Here is a 17,218-nt window from a genome sequence, read left to right on the forward strand (position 1 = left end):
AAAACCCTTTTGTGAAATACTGTCTTTTACAAAAACAAGATGTTACATTTTATACCCTTGTAATGATACATTCTAAAATATTTAGTGCCATGTTTTAAACTTGTATAGTCAAATATATTCTAGCACTTTCAGGCTTCAGAAACCCCAGCGGGAGTGTATATCACTACTGCTTGTATTATGACCAGACTTCGAATCTTATCCCAGTATCTTTCACAGAATTCTTTTTGCACATGGAAAGTCTGAGATTAGATAATGAAGTATTCAGTTCACATTTTTCTGAGAATTGCAGATGGAAGATGCTCTGTGGTTACTTTTAGCTTCTAATTACAAAATTACCAAATAACCAAAGAATTAGACTAAGTCAGAGTAGCCTTTGCCTTTTTATTTAGGGGTGCTATAGAATTCAGCAAGTTTGCAAACTGAAAAGAGAGGCTTCTGATGGAAAGCATAATAAAATGATGCTAATAATAGGTAGCATAGTACAGATATACCCCAGAGATATTGTGGGTTCAGTTCCAGACCACTGCAATAAAGCGAATCTTGCCATAAAGCAAGTCACAGGAATTTTTTGGTTTCTCAGTGCATATAAAAGTTAGGTTTACACTATAGTGTAGTCTATTAAGTGTGCAATAGAATAGCATTATGTCTAAAAAAAAATGTGTATACCTCAATTAAAAAATGTTTTACTGCTGAAAAATGTTACCCATCATCTGAGCCTTCATTGAGTCATAATCTTTTTGCTGGTGGAGGGTCTTGCCTCGATGCTGATGGCTGCTGGTTGCTGAAGGTTGGGGTGGCTGTGGCAATTTCTTAAAATAAGACAGCAATGAAGTCAGCTGCATTGATTGACTCTTCCTTTCATCAATGATTTCTCTGGAGTATGTGATACTGTTTGATAGCATTTTACCCACAATAGGACTTCCTTTGAAATTGGAGTCAAGCCTCTCAAACTCTTCCACTGCTTTATCAACTAAGTTTATGTAATATTCTAAATCCTTTGTCATCATTTCAACAATCTTCACAACATCTTCACCAGGAGTAGATTCCATCTCAAGAAACCACTTTCTTTGCTCGTCCATAAAAAGCAGCTCCTCATCCATTAAAGTTTTATCATGAGATTGCAGGAATTCAGTCACAACTTCGGGCTCCACTTCTAATTCTAGTTCTCTTGCTGTTTCCACCACATCTGCAGTTACTTCCTCCACTGAAGTCTTGAGCCCCTCAAAGTCATCCATGAGGGTTGGAATCAACTTCTTTGAAACTCCTGTGAATGTTGATATTTTGACCTCTTCCTATGCATCATGAATGTTCTTTTACTGGGAAAGATTCACTCTGAGCTAACATCTGTTGCCAATCTTCCTTTTTTTGTCCCTTCCCAAAGCCCCAGTACACAGTTGTATATTCTAGTTGTAAGTCTTTCTAGTTCTTTTATGTGAGCTGCCACCACAGCATGGCTACTGACAGACAAGTGGTGTGGTTCCGTGCCCGGGAACCAAACCCAGGCCGCCGAAGTGGAGTGCTCTGAACTTTAACCGCTAGGCCACCAGGGCTGGCTCACAAATGTTCTTAGTGGCATCTAGAGTGGTGAGTATTTTCCAAAAGATTTTCAATTTACTTTGCCCAGATCCATCAGAGGAATCAGTATCTGTGGCAGCTACAGACTTATGAAATGTGTTTCTTAAATAGTAAGACTTCAAACTCAAAACGATTCCTTGATCCATGGACTGCAGAATGTGTGTTGTGTTCAGTTCAAGTTTCAAGCAGGCATGAAAACAACATTAATTTCATTGTACATCTCCATCAGAGCTCTTGGGTGACCAGGTGCATTGTCAATGAGCAGTGATAGTTTGAAATAAATTTTTTTTCCTGAGGAGTAAGTCTCAACAATAGGCTTAAAATATTCAGTAAACAATGTTGTAAACAGATGTGCTGTCATCCAGGCTTTCTTGTTCCATTTATAAAGCACAGGTAGAGTAGATTTAGCATAAATTCTTAAGGACCCTAGGATTTTTGGAGTGGTAAATGAGCATTGGCTTCAACTTAAAGTCACCAGCTGCCTGACAAGAGTCAGCCTGTCCTTTGAAGCTTTGAAGCCAGGCATTGGCTTATCCTCTCTAGCTATGAAAGTCCTGGATAGCATCTTCTTCCAATATATGACTGTTTGTCTGCATTGAAAATCTGTTGTTTAGTGTAGCTGTCTTCATTAATGATCTGAGCTGGATCTTCTGGATGACCTGCTGCAGCTTCTGGATCAGCACTTGCTGCTTCACCTTGCACTTTTGTGTTATGGACGCGGCTTCTTTCCTAAAATCTCATGAACCAACCTCTGTTAGCTTCAAACTTTTCTTCTGAAGCGTCCTCACCTCTCTTAGTCTTCACAGAATTGACGAGAGTTAGGGCCTTGCTCTGGATTAGGCTTTGGCTTAAGGGAATGTCGTGGCTGGTTTGATCTTCTATCCAGACCCCTAAAACTTTCTCCATGTCAGCAATAAGGCTGTTTCACTTTCTCATCATTCATGTGTTCACTAGAATAGCACTTTTAATTTCCTTCAATTATGTTTCCTTTGCATTCACAATGCCTTCCTCACTAGGCTTAATCATTTCTAGCTTTTGATTTAAAGTGAGAGATGTGCAACTCTTCCTTTTACTGAAACACTTGGAAGCCATTGTAGGGTTATTAATTGCTCTTATTTCAATATTGTTATGTGTCAGGGAATAGGGAGCCTCAGGAGAGGGAGAGAGATGGAGGAACAGCCAGTTGGTAGAACAGTCTGAACACATGCAACATTTATTGGTTAAGTTTGCCATCTTAAATGGGCTTGGTTTGTGGCATCCCAAAACAATTGTAATAGTGACATCAAAGATGACTGATCACAGAGGCCGGCCCAGTGATGTTGTGGTTAAGTTCCTGCACTCCTCTTCTGGAGCCTGGAGTTCACACGTTCGGCTCCTGGGCATGGACCTGGCACCACTTGTCAAGCCATGCGGTGGCAGCATCCCACATAAAATAGAGGAGGATTGGCACAGATGTTAGCTCAGCGACAATATTCCTCAAGCAAAAAGAGGAAGATTGGCAAGAGATGTTAGCTCAGGGCCAATCTTCCTCACACACACACACCCCCCCAAAAAGGTGACTGATCACAGGTCATTACAACAAATATAACAATAATGAGAAAGTTTGAAATATTGGGAGAATTACCAAAATGTGACACAGAGATAGGAAATGAGCAAATGCTGTTGGAAAAATGGTGCCAATAGACTTGCCACAAACCTTCAATTTGTAAGAAATACAATATCTGCGGAGTGCAGTAAAGCAAAGCACAGTAAAACGAGGTATGCCTGTACTTACTATGTTCCAGGCACTGTGCTAAGTGCTTTAGGATGGATTATCTCACTTATTCCTTCCCAAGAATCTGCTAGGTGGGTCCTGTTATCCCTATTTTATAAAGAAAAAAGCTTGCCCAAGGTCACACAGCCCATAGGTGCTGGAGTCAAAGCTTGAACTCTACCTCTCTGATACCAGCCTTGTTAACCACTGTGGCTGTCTTTTTAGGATTGTTTTTGTTGTTTTGTTCGGAGAATCAACATGTTGGCTTTATTACCCAGTGTACAGGAGTCCCTAGTAAACTGTATCAGAGCACATAGTTAGGGAGGGGGAAAGGTCCAGGAGTCTAGGAAGTAATGTCTGAATTTGGGCCTGAAGGATAAAAAGGAGTTAGCTGATCTGCTGTGTATCCTCTAATTGTCCATTGTCCATTCTTCTTTACTTTGTGTCTTGGAAGGCTAACTTCTGTGGATGAATTACCAGGGTTTGTTTGCCTTTTGGTTTCTGGTTGAGTTCAGCCAATTGTTGGCACTCATGAGATCAGAGGACGGGAAGAGAGAGAGAGGTCTGTATACTTACTGCCTTTGCTCCTTCCCTGCTGGCCTGCGATTTTTTTTTTTTTTTTGGCAGTTGTCAGGCACTCATCGGACAGTCTCTTTCCCGTTGGCTGTAAGCAGATCTTTCCCATGGCTGCAGTTCTCAATCCAGGTTCCAATAACACTTCTCTCCTCTTACTTCTTCAGGCCTAGGGATAGTAAATGATCTCCCATGTCACTAGTCCATTGATGCTTCCCTCAGCCTTGTTGGTTTCCTTAGCTCCTCCCATTCCTCTGTAAATAGGCCTTTAAAAAAACCTTTTTATTGGCAATTGCTTTTGCCAGATTCTATTTTCTGAGTTTGTTCTTTTCTGGAGTCAGTATAAAAGATCCATTTAGTATTGTAATACTCACAGTGTGAGAATTCACAATAAATCACTACTTATAAGCAGTGAGTCAATTGAACATCATGTAATATTAGGTTGCAATAAATGGTGACTTAATGTGCTAGCAATAAATCCTGCCAACTTGTCATAACTGTATTGTGTTCCTTACTCATTGAGGCCTGTCTGTGCCTGTGGTTGAGATCTAGTGTTGGAAGGAGCACTGAAAGTGGTTCTTACACATCTGTCTCACTCTCATGCTTTTTTGTCCACTCAACATCCCATACACTTTTTTAAGAGGGATAGTTATAGGGTGTTAAAGCCCTTTTAGGAAACTTTTGGGGTTCCTCAGTCACAGATCAAGACAAATATTTCAGTTATATGATAGTGATTCCTTTTGTGGAAGTGGAGAAAACAACATTGGACCATGCTTGAATGCAGTAGTGGCCTTCCTCTCCTCCCCCCAGCTTTATTGAGATATAATTGACATATAACATTGTGTAAGTTCAAGATGTACAACATGATGATTTGATATATGTATGTATTATGAAATGATTACCACAATAAGATTAGTTACATCCATCACCTCACATGGTCACCGTTTATGTATGTGTGTGTGGTGAGAACATTTAAGATCTACTTCTGTAGCAACTTCCAAGTATATAATATAGTCTTGTTAACTATAGTCACCATGTTGTACATTAGTTCCCCAGAACTTATTCATCTTCCAACTGGAAGTTTCTACTCTTTGACCAACATCTCCCCATTCCCCCACCCGCCCCAGCCCTTGGCAACCACCAGTCTACTCTCTGTTGCTATGAGTTTGGCTTTTTTAGGTTCTACATATACGTGAGATCATACAGTGTTTGTCTTTCTCTGTCTGACTTAGCTCACTTAGCATGATGCAAGGGATGGTTCTGCTGTCCTCGTTTGTCAATGGCTCTATTCGAATATCGAAAGAGCCGTCCATGAAGTTTTTCATTGTAGCGCAACTGAATTTACTTTAATTGCTATTTTAAATATTTAAAACTAGGTATTTGTAAATAGGTGTGCTTATGCAATAATTCTTGTTAATTTGTGCTAAATAATTTCAAGAAAACATCATTTAATGATAGTCTGGGTTTTTTGTTTTGTTTTCTGTTTTGGGTATATTAGCTTGGGAGTCAGTTTATCCCAAAGCTCATCCTACTTCTGGATTTTCAAAGAGCTTTGAGCAAAAATCCTATTCTTTTTTGTTATCTTAGCTTCTATTAAAATGGATAGAAATGCCTAAATTACAGTGACATAAGAATCTTAAGAAGCTGTAACGCTTTCTGCCATGCTGTATGGAGTCACAAGGTAGATAAAGAGAAAAAAATCAGGATTAGATTCAACACAGTTGGGTATTTCGATACTGTTTGAGAGTAGGTGAATGTATTTGAAAGAAAATAATAAAAAAAAAAAATTGTCTTGGGGCCGGCCCCATGGCCAAGTGGTTAAGTTTGCACACTGCGCTTCAGCAGCCCAGGGTTTCACCGGTTTGGATCCTGGGTGTGCACCTAGTGTTGGTCATCAAGCCATGCTGAGGCGGTGTCCCATATAGCACAACTAGAAGGACCTGCAACTAGTATATACAACTATGCACTAGGGGCTTTGGGGAGAAGAGGAAAAAAAAAAGATTGGCAACAGATGTTACCACAAGTGCCAATCTAAAAAAAAATTATCTTTCTGTGAGAGGTGAATGCATTATTTACCCCCCTGATTAACATTGTTTAAAATTTTAGATAGGCTTAGTGTATAGAACTGCAGAAACCCCTATACTTGTGCTTAGTCTTTTTGAAATAGTGAACAAGTCAAGTTAGTGAAGTGAATAATATGATAAAGTAAATATGTGCATTACACTAAAGACTTTTACCTAAGATGTTGTCAATAAGGTATCTTCAACTAAAGACTGTCTCAGTGTTGGTGTAAATTTTTTCAGATTATTGAATGTTTTGCTTACCTTTTAGGAAATCATGGATAGAATTTACAAGAATGTTATGAGCAAAGTTCAAGAGATGAACTATATTCAGAAAACTCTATTCAAGATAGGGTATGATTACAAGTTGGAACAGATCAAAAAGGGATATGACGCACCACTTTGCAATCTGTAAGTAAATTTTACAGACTCTGTAGTTTGAGCCTGTAAATCTTTTCAGATTTTTGCATCTGGAAGATGAGTAAGTACATGGTAAGTTAATTTACTTTGAGCATCACCACCAGGATCATAAGGTTGGTTTTTCTCTTTTGTTCCCCTCTAAGCCTCATTGCTTATCCATCAAGCAGAGGACGCTGAACTCCGATCTTGGCAGTTTAACAAATTTTAATAATTGAGTAAATATTTAATATTTAATTATAAAATTTGGTCTCATGAAAAACTAAAGTAGACTTTTGAGTCAAGACACTTCAGTTTAAAAACAGTGTCATTTCTAACTAAAAAATTGATTTTCAAGATTTATTCTGCATCAAGTTTTCTGATTTATTGTATTCATAAAATAGTGTAGTAAAAGAGGAATATAACAGTTATTTTAATTTCTGGGGCATGGAGATGGGGAAGCATTTTTCATTGGAAGGTTGATAAGATAGATGACGAAATGTTCCAAAGATAACTTTAATTTTTTTTTCCTTTGACATCCTCATTTTCTTTCCTTTGCTGTGTGTCAAAGCACTTTCCCAACATTGCATGGGTTTTTTTTTTTTTTTTTGCATTTTTAAGAGTTTATCTGGCATTTTTCAAGGTGTTACTAGTTGTTGCTTTGTTAACCTTTTATTATCACCATGGTTGTGAAGTTCAGATGTTCAGTTAAAGTTGAGAAATCTTTCCTAGAGTTTATAAATTCGTATCGCCAAGAATAATATATGCATGTATTAAAAGAATTGATCCCTCCTTTTATTCAGGTTACTGTTTAAAAAAGTGAAGGCTCTGCTGGGAGGGAATGTCCGGATGATGCTGTCTGGAGGAGCGCCGCTGTCTCCTCAGACACACCGATTCATGAATGTCTGTTTCTGCTGCCCAATTGGTCAGGGTTATGGACTGACAGAATCATGTGGTGCTGGGACAGTTACTGAAGGTAAGCATTTTTAATATGGCAAATAATTCTGTATCACTTCCTACTAATAAAGACAAAGCCCATTTCCATTACCTTTGGGAACAATGGTAATTTTATACCTCTTCAATAGTATCAGTTTCAATGCAAACCTACATATTTTTAGTTTTAGAAACTTTTAATTAAGAGTATCATGTGTGCCCGTTATTTGTAAGCCCTGTAAATATTTACGTCACCTTGTCAGTCTTCAAAAATCCTGTCACCCTGGTCCTTTAATTTTCTCTCTCTGAATGATCATTTCCTTGGAGAACAGCACTCTTGGAATAAATTGTCGCTTTTGTGCTCCCTCTCGGATCTACATTCCTGCCCTGACTTCTTCTTTGCTTTTTCTTCTGTTATTTTCACAACCTATAGTAGGGTTTCTCAACTTGAGCACTATTCAAATTTTGAACCAGGTAGTTCTTTGTTGTTGAGGGCTCTCTTGCCCATTGTAGGATGTTTAGCAGTCAAATACTAGTAGTAACCTGCTCCCCCTAACTGTGACAATGAAACATATCTTCAAACATTGCCAAATACCCCTGAGGGGAAAATCAACCCCAGGTTGTGAAACACTGGGGTATAGTAATTTTTTTTATTCCTCTTTCGCTTTAAGCACATTGTGTCCAAAGTCAGTGCCATTATCTCAGACCATCTCTTCATTGCTAAATTCTTTGTGTCATTGGTATTACCATCCTTAAAGTCGTTCAGAATATTGGCTTTGAACTCATCGGAATGTTTTTACTTAACTTTTATCAGCTCGCTCTTTGCCTTCATTGGATTGCTCCCTCCTCTGCATATACCGCCTTTGGCATCCCACCTTTTATACTTTACACTGCTCTGAGGTAACAGCCTTTCAACTTCTGTGCTTGCCTCTACTATATCACTTCTGATTGATCCTGTATGCTTCAGTTAGACACATCCACCTCAAACACTGCTTCCTACCTGGTGACCTAGCTTTCAACACATCTTTAATCTGGCACCATTGTACCTGCCCATCATTGTTTTCCATTATCTCCCATGCATGTACATACCTGGCTCTTCTCTCCTGACAAGCTCATGTTCTCAGTCTTTCTTATATAGGCATTCTTGCTCTCACCTCTATTTTCTCTTCCCATCTCTTAGAATGCCCTTTTTGCTAAGAGTCATAGCCATTTTTTTAGTGCCCAACTCTTCAATTAAGTCATTCCCAAAGATTTCATTTTATGTTGATCTTTCTAGTCTCTGAGGTACTATTGTGCTCACCATCGGTACCATGCAATTTAGTATTTAAATATTCTCTAAATTGTTTCACATGCATTTATTCCTAGATATTTTATTTGTAAGCTCATTGAGGGCAGAGTCTCCTTATTCTTTATGTGGTTTCCTCACATGTTTAATTTAATTCTAAATACATCATAGGCTGTCCATACATACTAGATTATTGCTAGCAGTAATCACAGATTACAAAAGGATAATACAATCGTTGTTGTCATTATGGTGTTTGATAAAGCAGCTGGCATTTATTGAATGCTTAGTTCGTGCCAAGAAGTCTTAAGCACTGTCCACGTATCATTCCATTCAATCCTCACAGCATGTCCCTATATCAAGTAGGACCTGTTACTATCTCCATTTAATAGATGAGGAAATAGAGGCTTAGAGAGGTTAAGTAACTTGTCCAAGTTACACAGCCTATCAGTGAGTGGTAGAGAAGGAATTCCAATCAAAATCTGTCTTACCACAATCCTAGGTAGCTAACAGTGGAGCCAGCTCTACTCCTTTAACAGATTTTTTGTACTTAATTATCTAAAATATAGTCATGAGAAACAAAAATTAGATAACAACCTTGTGATCGATAGCACTGTTAAAATGAAGTTGAAATATAAATGATCACACTTTGCAGTCCTCTCTCTACAGCCTCTTCTTTTATCATCTTTGACTGGCTCTAACACCACTATTCCTGGTCTCGTATTGGTGCAAGTCTGAAATGTGGTATGCTAATAATCTTTGTTGCTTGTCCTCCCTCATAGTTACTGACTATACTACTGGCAGAGTTGGAGCCCCTCTTATTTGCTGCGAAATTAAGCTAAAGGACTGGCAGGAAGGTAAGAATTTTATGACAAACACTAGTGATTCTGGACATGCTCAAAACCACTGTGAACCTCAAGACTTGCTTTCTTTAAAGTATTAGTTTGCCTGCGGTAGCACGTGAGTCTTTGCTGTTGCTTGTTCCCTGTGCTTTCTTTGTCCTCAATAACATCTTTAGGTTCCCAAGAAGAAAAGAAAATTTCCAGGTTCTGGGCATGATGCTTCTAAACTTGGAAATACTTGATGGTGAAGAGGAAAAAATTCTTAGCAGGGCACTCCCTGGGTTTGAAAAAGGATGTATATCTTACCCTTTGAAGCTCGACTTTGCTAGTGAGGAGATTTGGCTGGCAAATGAAACGCCAGGTTTTCCAGACCAGTTACTCTCACGCACACACACACACACACACACACACCCCCACCAAATTCCTAGTTCTTGACTGTCTGGCTATTTGTATAATTGAATTTTTATATGTAACTGCAAGGCAGACCACTTAGAGGAGGCCTGGTGCTTTACAGACATTGGTGATAATCCTTTTTATGAATCAGTCGAAGGCAAAAGTCAGTTGGTCATCCTATGATGAAACTGTGAAAAGTACTAAGCGCATGCATTAACTGCAAAGCAATTAACAGCTTAGCCTTGCCAGGTAAAGAAAGTATAATTAAAAAGTTTAAGATTTCAAAAGAGAATATTCACCTTGGGATGGAGCCATAGACTGAAAATTTAAAGGGTCAGTGACCTCCTAGGACATATCCTGTAGGTTGTGCAAACCCCAGAAAATGAATGGGCTTGATCTGACATAAACTTGACGTTCCTAAAAGTCTTTCTCCTACGTGACTTTCTTAATATGTGCATTATTGTCAGTGGGCTATGTGCAGAACACCATGTCTTTTTAAAAACCACGTTTGAAAGCCACTTGCTTTCACAAGAGTTTATGTCTTGGGAATAAGTCATCCTTCTTTCTCCCATGATAATGCCTTTCTAATTTTACAATGAGAATCTGAAGAAAATGTAGGTATTAGGTGTCTATATGTGTTGGGCATCAGCATCAACATTGTTTTATTAGATGGGTTATTAGGCTGTAGAATCAGAGAAACAAGGTATAAGGTAAAACTTGGTAAGGAGAATTTTGCCTTTAATTTTTATTTTCCAATTTTCTACTATTGTGCTTTCATGTCACTTTTGGGGAGTAGGTCCACTTTTTGACATGCATTTGGAGTTAATTCCTTGCTCTGAAGGAATCTTTGCTTCATAAAATAGGAATGAGCTTAATGTTTTACATACAATCGGTTTTGTTGTACTGAAATATTGAATAGTTTTAAGTTTATAAGAGCAGCTAACATTAAAAGAACTCTGATTTTACTCCTTTTACCACATAAAATCTAATCAACATCTCACTTTATGAATTTAGATTTTTGTGTATTTTCTTTAAGGTAAGCTTTATTCAATAATAAATAGATAAGGAGTAGTAGTAATTATTTTAATAGTTATTGTCAATTATTTCAATGTTTTAACTTTTAAAGTCATGACTGGCCATAGGCAGAGTTAAGAAAATAAAATCGCCCTCTTGTTTCCCATAGCCTCCCTTTCCCTCTCATTTATGGCCTTGCCTTTGGTAGGTACATAATATCTGCTCTCTTTGATTGAAATCTGCTTAGGAAACACCTGAAATGCATTGATATCAACATGTTAGTAATTTACTCCTAACAGCTTCATGTATTACCCTTCTTGGGGGTGATTTTATTATAATAGAGCTCTGTGAACCCTAAGCTTTAATGATTTTTCTGTGTGTGAAATGTGGTGGCCTTGGGAAGGTTTGGGATGGGTGGTGGTTGTTGGTGGTTATCATTGAGCCTTCCCTGGTCCTCCTGAAACCATAGTCACCCGCTATCCTCACATAAATCTGAGTAAATATGAACTAATAGCCTCCTGTAAAGTGATGTAAAATTTGATCAGCAGAAAAATATTAGCAAAGGTGCTTTAAGAATTAATGTATGGGCTGGCCTCATGGCAGAGTGGTTAAGTCTGGCACGCTCCACTTTGGCAGCCCAGGGTTTGTGGGTTTGGATTGCGGGCACCGACCTACACCACTCATCAAGCCATGCTGTGCTGGCATCCCACATACAAAATAGAGGAAGATTGGTGCAGATGTTAGCTCAGTGACAGTCTTCCTCAAGAAAAAAAAAAAGAGGAAGATTGGCAACAGATGTTACCTCAGAGCAAATCTTCCTCACCAAAAAAAAAAAAGAGAGCGAGAGAATTAATGCAAGTAAATTTTGTTTTAGAACAATAACTAATTTGCTTATTGACTTCCAGGCGGTTATACAATTCATGACAAGCCAAACCCCAGAGGTGAAATCGTAATCGGTGGACAGAATATCTCCATGGGATATTTTAAAAATGAAGAGAAAACAGCAGAGGATTATTCTGTGGATGAGAATGGCCAAAGGTGGTTTTGCACTGGAGATATTGGAGAATTTCATCCCGATGGATCTTTACAGATTATAGGTCAGTGTATTCTCTTTTTGTGCTTTTCTTTAGTTTTTGTAACTTCAACATATATGAAAGGTAATATTGGTCGAGTCATTAATAGGGTTGATGATGCTATTGGTTTAAAATTTGGGCAAGTTATTTAACTTATGTCTGCAGTTCTCCGTCTGTAAAACGGGGACAGCAGTATGGATCTGGTAGGGTTTTTGTTAGGATTAAATGAGTTGATATAAATAAAATGTTTAGGGGCCGGCTCCGTGGTCAAGTGGTTAAGTTCGCGCGCTCCACTACGGCGGCCCAGGGTTCGGATCCTGGGCACGGGCATGGCACCGCTCGTCAGTCCACGTTGAGGTGGCGTCCCACATCCCACAACTAGAAGGACCTGCAACTAAGATATACAGCTGTGTAAGGGGGGTGGGGGTTGGGGAGATAAAGCAGAAAAAAAAAAAAGATTGGCAACAGTTGTTAGCCCAGGTGCCAATCTTTAGTAAAAAATAAATAAATCAAAAATGTTTAGAACAGGGCAGTGCCTACATCTTAGTAACTGGTAGCAGCAAGAGCAGCAGCATTGGGGGTGGGGAGGATGGGGGGCAGGAAAATAGAAGATTGGTAATGAGAAAACAAAAGTTGTTTGGAGATAGATAAGTATTTTTTTATCGAGTACACATGGTTCTGTACAACCGTCTACTGTAACATACTCTATTCTAGGCCTTCCTCACTATCTCCTCCCTCTTCCGAGGCAGTGTGAACACGCTCTTTTCCCTAGCGTCCATTTATATGGCTCTTACTAGCCCTGCACCTTAGAAAATTAGAATATCAACCCTTAACATTAATCTGTTCTTCTCAGAATGTCAATTGGTTCAGCATTGCCCTTATTGAGACTACTGAAATAGACTTTTAAGTTCAAAAAGCTACTCCAAAATGGCCTTTATGCTATTCACTTTAATCAGGCAGAAGTTAAAATAAAAATTTGACCAGCTGATAGGGACCACTCTATTGGGACCCAGTCAGGTCCTTTGCGAGCTATAAAATTTCCTCAGTCATATCTCTAGTGGTCCAGTTAAATCTCTCTCTGGACCTTTGTCTGACTTGAATACAGTTAGAGATTTCCTGGGAAAATTAGTTCTTCATCTAGAAGTTGGATCTGCTGGTGAAATTCCCAGGAAACATGGTTCCCTTGCTTTTTTTTTCTTGATCCTTAATTGCATTGGAATCAAAGGTTGTTTCTGTTGGCATGTAGAGTAGGTTCCCAGGCCATGTGTAGGCAAGTCAGCACTCACACAAAGGTTGTAAGCCAAACTAATGGTTATTTAAGCTGAGCCATTCTCTGTCAACACATTATCTGAGCAGTGTCACTTTAACAAGATGATATCAAATATGGAAAATGGGGAATTAACATTTATTGACTGTGTTTTATATGCCAGACATTGTGTACATGCCTGTATGGGGTGGACATCATTATCCCTGATAAAATTGAGGGTTGGACAGGTCAACTGACATGCCTAGGATCACATAGCTAGTAAGGGGCAGAGCTACCATTCAAATCTAATGGTAAAAACACTTGTTTCTTCTATTAGTTCATTGTAATATTTAAGATTATAATAAGATATTAAAGCTTTCAGTATAGGGTGTAACATTTTAGCCAGTACTTCTTTAACTAGGCATTTCGTTTTTAACTGACATGTATGGGCAAGCACTATATATAACAAGCTCTTAAAAGAAGTATGTTTGTGAATAAAGATTAATGCAATGAGGTTGAAAGAAAATCAGAATTGTACATACCTTAATAAAACGGACTGTCTGTAACTTAACATTCTTCATGACTTATAGATCGTAAGAAAGATCTGGTGAAGTTGCAAGCTGGAGAATACGTATCTCTCGGGAAAGTAGAAGCTGCACTGAAGAACTGTCCACTTATTGACAACATCTGTGCTTTTGCCAAAAGGTAACTTTCAAAAGTTGAATTCGTGGTTCATATTCTTACAGTAAAAGGATAGTTAGCAAAGAGTTTGATTATATATAATCATAAGGGAAACATCAGACTTTCATCAGAGTTGAGGAATGTTACACATTTCTGAAAATTCTTGAATTCAACAGTTTGAAGATCATTTGAGAGAATCCAGACATTTTAACTATTTATGGGACACCTACTATGTCTTGCTAAATACTCAGCTATGCCACAAAAGTTATTTCATTTAACGTCCATAATGACTGAAACTTAGCATAAGTAATTTTCCCAAGAATGTAACACAGCAAGTATCAGTTTTCTAAATCAAAAACCTGAGAGATTGAAGCATTTTCGTTGTATGTTAATATAGTTTATTTCCATGGGCTTTATTACTTCCTTTTAAAAAAATTTAATTGCAGAAAACACAAAATGTAAAAGTTACCATCTTAATCATTTCTAAGTGTACAGTTCGCAAGTGTTAAGTAGGTTCACATTGTTGTGCCACCAATCTCCAGAATTTCTCATCTTGTAAAACTGAAACTCTGTATCCATTAAACAATGCCCCATTTTCCCCTGCCCCAGCCCCTGACTGCCACCATTCTCCTTTTTTTTCTGTGAAGTTCACACTCTGGATACCTCCTATTAGTGGAGTCATACAGTATTTGTCTTTTTTGACTGGCTTATTTCATTTAGCATAATGTCCTCAAGGTTCATGTATATTGTAGCATGTGTCAGAATTCCCTTCCTTTTTAAAGCTGAATAATATTCCTTTGTATGTCTAGACCACATTTTGTTTAGCCAGTCATCCATCAGTGGACAACTTGGGTTGTTTCTACCTCTTGACTATCGTGAATAATACTGCTACGAACCTGGATATGCAAGTATCTCTTCAAGATCCTGCTTACAATTCTTTTGGATATATATCCAGTTGTGAGATTGCTGGATCATATGGTAGTTCTATTTTTATTTTTTGAGGAACTGCCATACTGTTTTTCATAGTGGCAGCACCATTTTTACATTCCCACCAGCAATGCACAGGGTTCTAATTTCTCCACATCCTCACCAATACTTGCTTCTATTTTTTTGGTAGTAGGCATCATAATGGGTGTGAGAGGATATCTTGCCCCTAGTGATTAGTGATATTGAGCATCTTTTCCTGTGCTTGTTGGACATTTGTGTATCTATATCACCTCTGATGAAATGTTAAAGTCCTTTGCCCATTAAATTTTTTTCTTCTATTTTTAATTATACAATACAGTGTTATCAACTATAGTCACCATGTTTTCCATTACATCCTCAGACTCGATTCATCTTATAGCTGGAAGTTTTTATCCTTTGAACAACCTATGCCTATTTTCCCCCCATCCTCCAACCCCTGGCAACCACTTTTCTACTCTCTATTTCTATGAGTTTGACTTTTTTTTTAGGATTCCATGTATAAGTGATACCATGCAGTATTTGTCTTTCTCTGTCTGGTTTATTTCATTTAGCATAATACCCTCAAGTTTCATGCATGTTGTCACAAATGGCAGAATTTCCTTCTTTCTCATGGCTGAGTAGTATTCCATTGTGTGTGTGTGGATAATCATGTTTTCATTTCCTTTGGATATATACCCAGAAGTTGGATTGCTGGATCATATGGTAGTTCTATTTTACATTTTTTGAGGAATCTCATACTGTTTTCCAACGTGGCTGCCCCAATTTACATTCCCACCAGCAGTGTACAAGGGTTCCCATTTCTCCATATCCTTGCCAACACTTGTTATTGTTTGTCTTTTTGATAATAGCCAATTTAACAAGTATGAGGTAATATCTTATTGTGGTATTGATTTCTATTTATTTCCCTGATGATTAGTGATGTTAAATGCCTTGTCATGTGCCTATTGGCCATTTGTATGTCTTCTTTGGAAAGATGTCTGTTCAGAACTCAGCCCATTTTTTAATTGGATTTTTTTTTTGCTATTGAGTTATAGGTGTTCTTTATATATTTTTGATATTAACCCATTATCAGATATCAGATTTTCAAATATTTTCTCCCATTCCATAGGTTGCCTTTTCATTTAGTTGATGGTTTCCTTAGCTGTGCAGAAGATTTTTAGTTTGATATAGTCCCACTTGTTTATTTCTGCTTTTTGTTGCCTTTGCTTTTGATGTCAAATCCAAAAAAATGATTGCCAAGACCAATGTCAAGGAGCTTATCCCCCTATATTTTCTGTTAGGAGTTTTCTGATTTCAGGTCTTTGCCAATTTTTTAATTGAGTTAGTTGTTTTTTTGTTATTGAGTTGTAGGAATTCTTTATATATTCTAGGTATTAACCCCTTATCAGATATATGATTCACAGATAATTTCTATAATTCCATAGATTGCCTTTTCACACTCTGTTGATTGTGTCCTTTGATACACAGAAATTTTTTTATTTTTGTTGTAGTCTCATTTATCTGTTTTTTTCTTTTATTGGTTTTGCTGTTGGCGTTATATCCAAGAAAGCATTGTCAAATCCAATGTCATGAAGCTTTTCCCTCATGTTTTCTCCTAAGAGTTTTATAGTTTTAGGTCTTATGCTTAGATCTTTAATCCATTTTCAGTTAATTTTTGCATATGATGTAAGGAAAGGGTCTAACTCCATTATTTTGCATGCAGGCATCCAGTTTTCTAAACACCATTTGTTGAAGAGACTGTCCTTTCCCCATTGAATGTCCCTGGCACCTTTGTTGAAGATGATTTGACCATATATGTGAAGGTTCATTTCTAGGCTCTCTATTCTGGTCCATTGGCCTATGTCTGTCTTTATGCCAGTACTTTGGCATATTACTTTTAATGAAACTGTAACAAATAAGAGAAATACATGTTTGGAATTATCTGTACTGTTTCATTGAATACTTTGTGAATAATTGTTCTTAATGTTTTAATTTCTATTTTGTTTTATTTTCTAATTTTTTAGTGACCAGTCCTATGTGATCAGTTTTGTGGTTCCTAATCAGAAAAGGTTGACACTTTTGGCCCAACAGAAGGGGGTGGAAGGAACTTGGGTTGATATCTGCAATAACCCTGCCATGGAAGCTGAAATACTGAAAGAAATTAGAGAAGCTGCAAATGCCAGTAAGTAAGAAATTGCTTGTCTGTTGAAGTCCCTAAAAGTCATTTAATAATGTCTTGTACATTAACCTCTTGAAGATGTCTGTTTGTTTTAATAATAGAATAGAGAGTTTTTAAAACCTGCCTCTTAAATATATGCAGTGAATTTCCATATTGGAAGGATCCTTAAATGTCATATAGTAGAATAACTTAATCTAGTTCTTTATCACATGTTACAACATCCCTACCAAGCGGTCATCTAGCCTGTGTTTGGGACGGTCCATCTTTGTTCAT

The 17,218-nt window shown here is 37.8% G+C and overlaps 1 protein-coding gene across 8 annotated transcripts in view; it reads left to right on the top strand.

Annotated features, from left to right (window-relative positions):
* The window catches only part of ACSL4 (acyl-CoA synthetase long chain family member 4), an 89,710-nt gene that overhangs the window by 59,128 nt on the left and 13,364 nt on the right, over window positions 1–17,218 (top strand). For all 8 annotated transcript variants that reach the window (XM_046673071.1, XM_046673078.1, XM_046673076.1 and 5 more), the window contains 6 exons: window positions 6,233–6,372; window positions 7,161–7,333; window positions 9,355–9,429; window positions 11,727–11,918; window positions 13,731–13,845; window positions 16,791–16,948. In XM_046673071.1, the coding sequence (XP_046529027.1) occupies window positions 6,233–6,372; window positions 7,161–7,333; window positions 9,355–9,429; window positions 11,727–11,918; window positions 13,731–13,845; window positions 16,791–16,948 (853 nt within the window). The remainder of the gene's footprint in view (window positions 1–6,232; window positions 6,373–7,160; window positions 7,334–9,354; window positions 9,430–11,726; window positions 11,919–13,730; window positions 13,846–16,790; window positions 16,949–17,218) is intronic.

The sequence above is a fragment of the Equus quagga genome, chromosome 10 (genome assembly GCF_021613505.1).
Source record: "Equus quagga isolate Etosha38 chromosome 10, UCLA_HA_Equagga_1.0, whole genome shotgun sequence".
Lineage (NCBI taxonomy): Eukaryota > Metazoa > Chordata > Mammalia > Perissodactyla > Equidae > Equus > Equus quagga.